The following is a 12,724-nucleotide window of genomic DNA, read 5'->3' as shown; positions in this document are numbered from 1 at the left end:
AAAAAAAGACCAGACTTACTGGCCTGACAGAGACTGGAAAAACCCCAAGACTATGGCCCCCGGACACCAGTAATGAAGTCACTCCGGAGGTTTACCTTTTAGCCAAAGATTAGACAGACCCATAGAACCAAATCGGGAACACCAGCCCAGGGGCAAGGACTAGAAGGCAGGAGGGTACAGGAAAGCTGGTAACAGGGAACCCAAGGTCGAGAAGGGAGAGTACTGACATGTCATGGGATTGTTAACCAATGCCAGAAAACAATAGATGTACTAACTGTTTAATGAGAAGCTAGTTTGTTATGTAAACTTTTACCTAAAATTCAATTGAAAAAAAAAAAAGAATGACAGTTGTCTGCAGCTTCTTCTATGGACTTCAGTGTCTGTCAAGGCTGCAAGCCTTCTCCTAGTCACCTAAGTTTCTTCAGAGTCCTCTTAACCACTTTTCAATTGGTTGCCAAGTCCTATAAACCCTAACTCCATGAGGTCCTAAATACTACTACTTCCACCCTGTAAGTAAAATCTTAATTGTACATTGCCTACGTTAATGTGTCCTCTGGAAGTTGAGTAGAAATTTTATTTAATGTCAAAAAATTCTTAAGACCCTACCTGAGCTGCATATAATAGCTGTATTTTTAAGTATATGATGACTGAGGAAATATTTAGATACGTATGAATTTGCACTTATACTAGGAACCACTGAAATAAATAAACTCCTACAACAGTCCCCTGGCTAAACTTCCATTTCTGATGTTTTTCTCAGCATTGCTGGCTTTCTAAACTACAGTTTGAATCAAACCACTCCTGAAATAAAGTAATGGCTTCCCACTGCCTACTATGAACCAATTCTTCAGGCTAGTATGCACGGCCCACCACGGAATGGTCTAACTTGGCTTCTAGCTCTATTTACTACTACACGTACCTTAAAATCTGGTTCAGCTAGATTACCTGCCATTCATTCCCTGATGCCTTTTATAGTACAGTCATTAAGAACATGGACTTGGGATATGTCTGACACAGCAGATGTGATGGTTAAGGTTATGTGACAACTTGGCCAGGCCATGATTCTCGGTGGTTTGGCAGATATTATGTAATCATCCTCCATTTTGTGATCTGATGTGAGCATCCAATCAGCTGAAAGAGGAGTTTCCTTGGGGGTATGGCCAGTATTCAGTATCTATGAATGTTCTGGCAACGCTCGCTCTTTCTCCCTTCTGTATCTGACTCGTCATCCTCAGACCTCTGGTTCTTGGGACATGAGCTAACAGCCTGTTGCCTGACCTGCAGATTTTGGGATTCGCCAGCTCCCGCGGCCCCATCAGCCAGCAGCCTGCCTTCTGACCTGCCGATTTTGCGTTCATCTTCCCCTGCAACCATGTGAGTCAGGAGAAGCTTCCAGCCTGACACCTGATCCATGGATTTAGGACTTGCCACCCTCCACAACTGCGTGAGTCATTTTCTTGAGAAAAATTTCTCTCTATATACATTTATATATAAATATATGCTTCACTGGTTTTGCTCCTCTAGAGAATCCAGCCTAAGGCAGCAGGTGTTCAATAAATACATGTTGAAGGAAAGCATACATGAAGAACCAAAATAAACATCAAAATTCCAGCAACTATCTTAATAAAAAGAAAGCCGAAACTTTCCACAACATTAGCTTTTGTCAACAATCTCTCACAGATAGGTTATTCTCACTTGGCTCCCATGACTCTGTTTTCCTGGTTTTTCTCCTTTCTGAAGGCTGTTTACCTGGCCCATCTTCCTCATAGCCAGTAAAAACAGATGTTCACCAGGATTATAGATTATGTCCCTGACCCTCTTTTTTTTCCTTCTTCAATTTCTCCAAAGTCTCTTTTACAATCTCACTCCCTTAGTTTTAACTATCCAGTATTACTTCTAGGAAAATAACTGCCTGAATTCCAGTTCTTAATTTTTAGCTTAATTTTAGAGCTGTCTATTAGGCATCCCTACTTTGATCTATCACTGGTATATCAAACTCTGGATATCTGAAACCAAGCCTTGCTCTTCCTCTCTCGCATTTCCCCTATTCCTTAAATCTTCATCAGCATTTTAGTCACCTGGATTTGAAGCTGAGGTCATATCATTATATTATTCATTTTATGGAAAACTAAGCTTTCAGAGAACTATGTTCTTACTCTCTACATACAGTTTGCATTCTTTTTTCCAGTGACATTAAATTTATTTCAAAAACATGATTTTACTTCTCTATAAAATATGCTATTGTATCAATAAATAGTAATTTATTTAGCCATAACTTTACTGTTGTGTATTTTCAAACATCTCTGAATGAAAATCGGAAAATGAAATGACTGGCTTAAAGGACAGAAGTAAAATTATTTGTTTACAGGGTGATGAAACTCGTTGCTGTCAAGTCGATTCCGACTCATAGCGACCCTATAGGACAGAGAAGAACTGCCCCATAGGGTTTCAAGGCTGTAATCTTTACAGAAGCAGACTGTCACATGTTTCTCTTGTAGAGCAGCTGGTGAGTTTGAACTGCCAACCTTTCAGTTAGCAGCCAAGCGCTCAACCACTGTGCCACTTGTTTAAAGGGTAGGGATATTTTAAACTTACTAGAAAATTGTCCTTCAAAAAGGTTATACCACTTTACACGTCTACCTACAGAACAAGAAGTTGTTTCACGAGGCCTTTGCCACCAACACTGCTTATCATCACTTAAATGTGTGTGTGTGTGGAGTGGTAGTTCTTCGTTGATCATTAGAACTATGAGTTATTTTTATTTTCTTTCTTATAATTCCCTATATTTTTCAAGATTTCTACCATAAAAATGCACCGGAAAAAAAAATGTAAAATTATATAATGTGATAAGTGCCATAAAATTACAAGTATTTACGAACTGTTTTTGCACCATAGATAAGAGGTAACTATTTTATAACCTGGTTGGAGACAGCCTTTCAAACTGAAAAGCCTCAGACTTCCAGGAAGTATTCCTTAGGAAGCAAGAGACCTAAAAGAACTAAGCTCTGAGTCTTTTTCTACTAGTGTAGCTCTACTTCTGTTTTCTATAGTGGCTTAGACTATGTTTGAAAAATGAGTTCTGCTGCTTTAAAGAAGCTACAAAATCACTGTTCTAAATCACTGATTTGATGTGTATAATACTAATAAGGAAATAGGAAACTTGTTATATTTTAGAAAGTTTTCCAACAAAAATGGATTTTAAAATGTAGCTTTTAAAAGTAAATCCTTAGCTATCCAAAATGACTATATCTCTGAAAGTTCCAAACACCACAAACCATCTCATTACAAGTAATACAAATGTATTTTCTCTTTAACCAGTAAACTCTGCACGTAAAGCACTGCCAATTGGTTTATAGTTTTAGGATACTGAGCATTAAAACATGAGAAAACCATCTTTTTCTATGTTCAATTTAGACAAGTTCCAGTTGGAAGTTAGGGAATCACGAGGCCTGCAAAATGCTATTCTAAGCCCATTCACAAAGAGGACAAGTGTACTTCATATGAATCAAACTGTCAACTAGGCTTGATCTAAAAGGAAAATCATATGACAAACCTTCTTAAAGATATTTTTACTTTGTTTTGCACAAAAGACCTTTGAACAATAACAACAAAAATGAATTTGGTTAATATAAATGTCATTTCCAAGACATAATGGGTTAATAGAAAATAAAAAATCAATTTGCTACAGAAATATAGCATGTTACACTTAGGTGTAACATTTAGATTAAAATTTAAGAGCTCTTTTAGAGCCACACAGAAAAAAGGGAAATTATTATTATTTTACCTGTGGGCTGCACAAGTGAAGCAGGTGGGCGAGGCTGTAAGCCCCACAAATTTTCCATACTGCTCCGGTCCTTAAGGTCCAACAAATGTATTAAAATCAAGGGATCAATGTCTAATAAACTACTGGTAGCGGCAGAGCATAGATGTGCTCTTCTTGACATTCTGCTTCCGGCACCCACGTAGCCATGACTACTACCTGCAAAAGAAATAGAAACATAGACAATGCACATGCTATGCATTTGCACAAATTTAAGGATACTTAAAAAAAAAAAACAAACTGGTTAATGGTGTCAGTTTCAGACTGAACTTGTTAATGACTCACGTATAGCATAGACAGTTGAGAAGAGAGATGCCTACACCATCTGTTCAACTGAGCTCGTTAAGCCAAGGACAAACTCTTTACTTTTCTCTAATGTCTAGTACAATGCCTAGCAAATATTAGGTATGGAAGTGTTGGTTAAAGCTGATCTCCTTCAATAAAGCTACTTTAAAATATTCTAAAGAAACACAACATTTCATTTCACCAAAAAGGTTATACAAATGGTCAACAAGCACATGAAGACGTGCTCAACGTCATCAGTCATGAAGGAGATGCAAATCAAAACCACAATGAGATACAACCTCACCCTAACTACAATGGCTATGATAAAAAACAATACAAAAACCCAAAAAACAGAAACCAACAGGTGATGGTGAGGAGGTGAAGAAATTGGAACCCTCATTCATTGATGAAGGGAATGCACTGTGGTAAATACTTTGGCAGTTCCTCAAAAAGTTAAACAGAGAACTATCACAGGACCCAGTAACCCTAATCCCAAGGATATACCCAGAAGTGAAAACAGGAGTGCAGACAAAAACCTGCACACCTATGTTCTTTGCAGCATTATTCACAATAGCCAAAAGGTAGAAACAGCCTTTAATGTCCATCAACAGATGAGTGGATAAACAAAATGTGGTATATACATACAACGGAATATTACTTAACCATAAAGAGAAATGAAGTCCTGATACATGCTACAACACAAATAAACCTTGAAAACATTATGCTGAGTGAAATAAGTCAGTCACAAAAAAACAAATACTGTATGATTATATGAAATAGGCAAATGTATAGAGACCAAAGCTTACTAGTGATTACTAGAAGTGGCAAGGGGGGGAAAGTGGAAGTCATTGCTTCGGGACACTGAGTTTCTGTTAACGGTGGTGGAATACTTTGGAAAAGGACAGTGGTGATGGTTGTACAACCTGATCAATGTAATCGACGTCACAAGTAGAAATTACTGAATTAGCAATTTTTTTTTGTTATATACATTTTACCCCAATTTTAAAAAAAAAGGCAGAAAGAAAAATACACTTAAAAAAGTTGTTACATGCAGTAAAGTCTTAAAGAAGGTGATATAAAATAATCAGACTGACTGTGCTTGAGTGTTTCAAAGACAATCAGTAGGAAATAACGTAAGAAAAGTTCCGTTATGCAGAAGCTGAAGGCCGATCAATAACTTACTTATTTTTCATCCATATTTATATCCTTATTACATTTATCCTCTTCTACTACCTCTTCTAAGCACTAGCATTCCACTGCCAACTTTTCTTCCCAGTCTCTGTAATCATTTCAATTTCTATTACAAAGCAGAAAATTACCCATCACTTCACCTTAAAATTGCTGTAGTTGCAGGGGCTAAGGGAAGGAAGGCATGGAGAGCAACTGTGTAATAAGTACAGGATTTCCTTTTAGAGCGATGAAAATGTTTTGGAACTAGACAGAGGCAGTGGTTGCACAACACTGTGAATGTACAAGATGTACTGAATTGTTCGCTTTAAAGTGACTGATTTTATGTTATGCGAATTTCACCTTAGTTAAAAAAAAAAAAAAAGCCGATAAAATTATAAGCAGATGTTTGCTCTTGAAGCTCACAAGGAAATAAACATAAAATATGTCATAAGGAAACAAATTTATGACAACTTCCTCTCTTCTTGTGCCAAGCCAGATTAATCTTGCTAAAACATCACACTGATCTACTGGGGTTCTTCATTGTATCACAGCGCCTGTATGCATTAGCAAGACAGCCAAGGCCCTAGACAGTCTACCCCAAATAACTCTTCCAGTCTACTCTATTTTTTCCACACCCTTTCTTTTGTTATACATTAAATTTGGTTTTCTTAAAATAAATAAATAATACTAAAAAAGAATCATGCTGCTCTGAATATTCTCGTACAAATCTACTGGCAAATACCGGAACTGGTAGAGTCACAGGTATGCGTGTGTTCAGCCTTAGGAGATACTGCCCAACAGTTTTCCAAAGAAGTGGTATCAATTTACAATCCCACGAGCAGGGTATGAGAGTTTGCAATTCTCCACATGCTTTCAAAGTTTAGTACTGTCAGTTTTTAAAATGTTAACAAATATGGTACACATGTAGTGGTATCGTGGTTTTAATTTGGTATACCCCCCCCCAAAAAGAAGAAAAATGAATGAGCCTAGAGACCTGTGGAACACCGTCAAGCCCATCAATATACACATAATGGGAGTCAGAAAGAGAGGACAGAAAGAAGTAGAAAGAATATATGGAAAAACAATGGCTGAAAATTTCCCAAATCTGATGGAAAAAAGTAATCTACACATCCAAAAAGCCTAACAAACTCCGAGTAGGATAAATGCAGAGATCCAGACTGAGACACATCATAATTTGTGTTTCTCTGAAAATAGAGCAGTTCCATGCTACCTACAAAATAAAGTCCAAACTCTTCGGCCTGGCAGAAAAGGTTTTCTGTTACCTGATCTTGTTCCTGCCTACCAGTTTCACATTACCTCCATATAAACTAAAGTCTCAATTATTTGAAATTCCCGAAAAGCACAATGCTGTATCTGCCTGGAAAGCCTTTGCTCTTGTATCTATCTCATCTTTTCCCTGCTCCCATAATGAATAAACTCTCAGCCCACCTTTCAAGAATAAGTTCAAGCACCACTCCCACTTTCTGAAGACTTTCTTCACCCATTCTCAATTAGCTGTTCCCTCCATTTTTGATGCCACTCTGTATCTATATTTACAAAGTTTTACAGTGACTAGTGTTGGATAGGAAAATTGATTCTCATTCATCCTTAAAATCCCAGTAACTGACACCAGTGCCCAATACTTAATGGGCATTCATTAAACATCTGTGAAATGAATAACCTTAAAAATCTTTAATCTGAAAAAAAATAAATGTTTTGAGTAATAATAACCTTACACAATGTCCATTTGTTTTAGAAATATGTTATATTGCCAAGTTTTTAGTTCTCAAATAAGAAAAAGCATTACAATGTTTCATAAATCATACACACAGCCAGCAAATAGAAAATAAATTTTTTCCTACTCAGCTGATTCAGGGAACTAATGTTCTAAATTAGAATGATACCCACAATATTTTCACATATTTAAAAAAATGTTCTTGCAACCAAATGAAAATGAATAAACTAAAAGCAATTTTTATGGGTATGAGGCCATTTTAGTCACTAAATATTTCTTGTTTCAAACGATCTCATTTAGAATTGTTTATAAAATGAGATTATGAAGTAAATACTATTTTACTGTATACCTGGCATCTCTATAAGAAAGACCTCCTTTTTAACAGAAGACTTAACTTCTTAAGTGACATAATTCTTCAGATGACTGTGTGGTTCCCAAATATTAGCCATTCCAGGCTTGAAACAGTTCGTATACACCTACTCCTCACTTATTGACTATCTCATTATCTGACATTTTGCATTTACAATAGTAAAAAAATCTATTATATCACTATTTTGCACATTAACGACATACATCTGACAGTAACAAATGCCAAGGCGCAAAATGAAAGTAACGCTGGCTGTGATGGTTAAGGACGTGTCAACTTGGCTGGGCCATGATTTCTGAGTGGTTTGGCAGTTATGGAATGATGCAGTCATCCTCTGTTTTGTGATCTGATGTGGTCATCCTCCATTTTCACATAACGCCAATTTTTGCACAATGACCTGGTCTTTGGAACCTAACCATGTCGATAAGTAAGGAGTGGGTGTATATCAATAATACATTTCCATACTCAGCCTCATCTCACTCCTAAACTAGGTTTTGTTCACTGCCTTGTATTTTTTATCTTTTTGTTTTAGACCAGTTTTAGGTTTACAAAAAAGGTGAAAAGATAATACAGAGAGTTCCCCTATACCCTGCACCCTATACCTTATGGGTTTTGGGAAGAAGATACCAGAGATATAAAGTGCCATTCTCAACACATCATATCAAGAGTACACAGACCAAAGTGCCAGCCTTCTCTAATGTTACTTTTCCCCCTGTCCACACTGTAGACTTAGGAAGCAAGTCACTAAACACAGACCACATGTAAGACGTAGAGAGTTATATCCCACCTGCTTGAGGAGGGAGTATCTAAATAAATTATTTGGAATTCTTCTGTATGGTTATTATCTTATGTTTTAGCAAACTGTTTATACATCTATTCACCTTTAGTTTACAAATTATTGGAAGTTAAGTCTTTTTCTTTGTATTTCTCAGAATGCTTAAAGTAGGGAAGGCAGTCAACAACTGTCTGCCAAATATAAAAATTCCACAAAATACGTAATAAAAATTAACTGTGTTTGATTTACTATTGTATCCTCAGTACCTTGGTGCCCAGATTATAGTAGGTGCTTGATAAGTATGTTGAATGAATTACAATTCCAGAATTACAGAACATAAGCTCCACAAGAACAGAGATGTCTTTTTATTCAACACAGTATCTCCAGGCACTAAAACAGCACCCAGTTCAAGTACCAAAACCTGCTGCCATCGAGTTGATTCTGACTCATCGCAACCCTACTAGACAGAGTAGAGCTGCCCCGCAGGGTTTCCAAGGAGCGCCTGAAGGATTTGAATTGCCGACATTTTGGTTAGCAGCCAAGCTCTTAGCCATTGTGCCACCAGGGCTCCAGTTCAAGTAAAGTGCTTAGTAAATATTTAGTGAATGAATAAATGTAAATTAATTTAAAAACATAACCTCTTGTTTACCCCGAGTATGTTAAAATGCTATATACAAGAATTTCCCTACCATGCAGCTCTAAGAGAGGAAATGACAGTTCTAACAACTAAAAGAAAAACATAAGGCTGAAAAATTCTATAACCTACACAGTACATTCATCTTCCAGTTTTATACCAAGATAGCCTCTGAATTCATCTATACTATTAAACAGCCTGAAAATTATATTCAATAATTAGTAGCAAAATGTATTCATTCAACATTTATATAAAAAATATTCAGTGATTCCCTAGGATGCTGTGTTAGGTGCTGGGGATACGAACAGTCAATTAAGATGCAAATGCCCTAGGCCTCACAAAGCTCAGAGATGAACAAGGCAAATGGGCAGCTAAAAAAGCATTTACAATTATGTTAATCGGTTTGACTTGAGAGAGCAGATAAAGGTAGTACCCAAAACAGTCTAGAAGGGCTTCCAAGAAGAAATGACTTGTAAACCAATATGAAGAAGGAGTAAGAGTTGACTATGACCAGGATGGAGAAAAGATAGAAGGAACAACATGAGGGAAAGCAAAGAGGTAAGAGATATCACGGCATTATTTGTGGGGCTAAAAGAAGTTCCTCACCACTGAAGAATGATGTAGGGGAGTGAGAAAGAGGTAAGGCTAAAGAAATAAGCAGGGTTCAGGTTATGAAGAACTTTGAGTGCCATATTAATGAGTTTGCACTTAATCTTATAAGTTAGTGGAATTCACTGAAATGTTTTTAAGCAGAGAAGTGACATGCTCAGATATTAATTAAAAGAAAAATACTCACTCGTCCTGTGTTCGTACTGTGGGAAATAGAATAGAGGGAAGCAATAACGAACATAAGGATCCAGATAAGAGAGGCTGTGGTGAAAGACAGCGTCCTACACTACAAAAGGCAAACGAATGAGGCATAACAAATGAATGTATGCACTATTTAGGAGGCTGACTTGACAGATCTTGGTAGAGTGTGAGGGAGAGGAAGAAGCAAAACGTGTAGCACTACCAATCCTTAAGATGGTACTGTGGCTGACAGGTATCCTGGCAGATAAAAAGACAATTTCTATTTAGGAGATGCTCAGTTTGAGACATAAAACCCAAACTGTTATATGGTTCTAGAAGTCATGGGAAAGATTAAGATAAGATAGAACTTGGAGAGTCATCAGCATATAGACAGTAACTGATACAGAGATGTGGATGAAGACCAGCCAGGAATAAAATGAGGAGTAAGAAGACTACAGGGCTTAGGCTACAAGTTGAAATGCTGAGGACTAGTATTTAAGAAGTCTTTAGTTATCCAAGCATGTTATAGAATAGCTTATACTCATACTAATGGCAATACCAAAAAGTAGAAGCAGTAAAAAAGACAGCTTTTAATTGTTCTCAGGAAAAATTTACACACTTAAACAGGTCCAAACCCACAAAAAGAACACCTACTGTATTAGTCAGTTCTTACCAGAAGGTGCAGTATGGTATCATGGGGGGGAAAACTGGGTTCAAGAATAAATGGTTTTGAGTTCATCTATAAAATGAGCTCTCTAAAATTTCTTTGTAAGTCAAAGATCTACTCAGATCATTCTATAGTAAAGCCAGATACACAAACGAGTCTTATATATCATATGGAAGTAGTTTTACATGGTAGTATTACATAGTAGATAAGATCGTGAGCTTTGGATCCATATAAACTTGGGGTTCTAATTCTTTTCTTTCATTTACTAAATTGTGAGAACATGGCAAATTGCTTAACTTCTCTACGCATTACTTTCTATGGCTATAAAATGCAGAAAATATTAGAACCTACCTCACAGAATTTTTATAAGTGAACGAGAGAAGGCATATATAAAGTGCTTCCCATAGTGCCTGTAACATACACTTCGCAAATGTCAGTTGTTGTTACTGTATTAAATACATTAGTAATACATCCTAAAATCTATACTGTAAGATACAGCACTTCCAACCCAATTAGCCATAACAGAGCTGTGACTGCCAAATATTAAAATATAAGAAGGCAGAGAAGAGCAAAGAGAAAAGAGAGAATGGCTTGCAAGGCTTGGCATCTGTACCTGGAGGTCCTGCAGCAGCTGCATCTTCCATGAGTTCTCCCTCTTCCAATTCCATGCTGTTGTATTCCACATCATTTTCCCCAGACCTAAGAACAATACAAAATTCATCATTCCTCTCTAATAAGTACAATTAACATTACTTGTCACACATCAATAAATTTTATAATAGTTCATAGCTTTCTCCTGTGAAATAACATAGGCTATTTCTAAATACACAAATGAAACAAAAGACTTTCATCATTATCACATGTGTAGGTAGTGTTAATGTTCAAACGACCTTTTCAAAATGCCAAGATAAGAAGGCAACATTTAGTTTTTATAACAGACAATCTGAAAGACATTTTAAACTAAGATTACAGTATCAAAGAATCTATAACCCTAAAAATTAAGAGTTAAAACATTACGTTTTAAGGTAAAGTTGAAAAAATACAAAACTTACTATATGTGACTAAACATTATATTCCTAAAAATAATACTTCAGAAAAGAGGGTGTTGTTTCCTATTCGAGTCCTCATAAAATCTTTCATATTACAAAACACTTGTTATTACTTTACTTGAAATAAAAAATTGCTATTTGGAACAGTCCTAATCAATGATAGTTTTGGATATTTAAAGAAATCTAAATATCAACTTCTGGCACAAATGTGAGGCACTGTGCAGACTCACTCTCCAGCAAACCTGTTGAAAATCAGAAAACACAACCATTTAAAGTCTCTGGAAATGGTACTAAACATAGAGCAAATGAATAAACACCTTTTTAAGAAAATCTACTAATATTCAGTAAGAACAGCAAGAGTCTGTGATATCTGAACCAAGACTGCTCTCTCTCTCTCTCCCCTCCAAGCTCAGTGAGACAGAAACTCCACTCCAGACTGGAGCAGCCAAGAACACAGGGCTCCCTCTTCACCCAGCTCCCAATCGAACGGGTGGGAGAGGTAAGACATTAGTATTTCTCATCCTACACCCAGCTACCTACCTTTGGCTGAGACTAAGTTCCAGGTATGTGTAGTCAAGAAGCGAGGGCTCCCTTCTTCCATCCAGCCCCACTTGTAGACAGAGGCTCTATTGTTGGTGCAGCATGCTAAGAATATTGAGGCCCAGAACGCGCTTGTTTGTTCATAAGGAGGAAGTCCCATATCAGAAAAAACAAGTCATGAAGACCTGAGGCTACTGCCCTGCCCCGCTTCACTAAGCACTCACCTTCAAAACTGGTAGTGCCAATGAGAAAGAAGTATGCCACTGTCCCCACCTCCAGCTCCAGAGCCTTGGCTCAGAGATTTTGGCTGGGAGAAGAAAAAGGCTATAAACCAGATAGCTCCTAATCTTTTCCCAAAGGAACTGACTTAATTTGCAAAAGAGCATGAGAAGTTCAAGCCTTAGGGTGCCTGCAAAAACAAGGAAGGTTATGGTGAAAGACAACTGGGAGGAAATTGGTAGGTTCACTGAAGATACTGACTAAACTATAGGCTGCATAGTCTGCTAGAGAAGACCAGGGAAAGAGACACCAAGAGGAGCCCTCCTGGGGTTAGAACAAATATCAAACACTGACCTCAGGAACTATTCCATCAAAGATGCCCAAATTTGATTGGATTAGTCTGTAGAGCAATTCATGTTCCAAGGTATTACTGAAAATAATAGAGCTATCAGTTAGCAAATAGTGGAGTTTAACAGCTGGGTGTGGTTAGGGAAAGAGACTATCAAAGAGCCCTGCCAAAATTATTGTAATCCTAGGGTGACTATGGGAATACCCGTGGCTGCACCCTTCCTGAGCAGCATCAGAGGCTTAACACTGCAAGCAGGTATGGAAGGAGGAACAGACTTCACTAAAATAATTCACCAGTCACTAAATGAATAAACAAGCAAATAAAC

The 12,724-nt window shown here is 37.2% G+C and overlaps 1 protein-coding gene across 1 annotated transcript in view; it reads right to left on the bottom strand.

The window, feature by feature from the left end:
- Positions 1-12,724, bottom strand: part of TRIM37 (tripartite motif containing 37) — a 120,993-nt gene that overhangs the window by 30,681 nt on the left and 77,588 nt on the right. Inside the window, exons 17-18 of the mRNA XM_023732717.1 lie at positions 10,856-10,941; positions 3,785-3,979 (exon numbers count right to left, since the gene is read on the bottom strand). Coding sequence (XP_023588485.1) covers positions 3,785-3,979; positions 10,856-10,941 — 281 coding nt within the window. The remainder of the gene's footprint in view (positions 1-3,784; positions 3,980-10,855; positions 10,942-12,724) is intronic.

Source organism: Trichechus manatus, unplaced genomic scaffold (assembly GCF_000243295.1).
Source record: "Trichechus manatus latirostris isolate Lorelei unplaced genomic scaffold, TriManLat1.0 scaffold00054, whole genome shotgun sequence".
NCBI lineage: Eukaryota > Metazoa > Chordata > Mammalia > Sirenia > Trichechidae > Trichechus > Trichechus manatus.
Note: the sequence above shows the minus strand (reverse complement) of the source record. Positions and strands in the feature narration are given on the sequence as shown.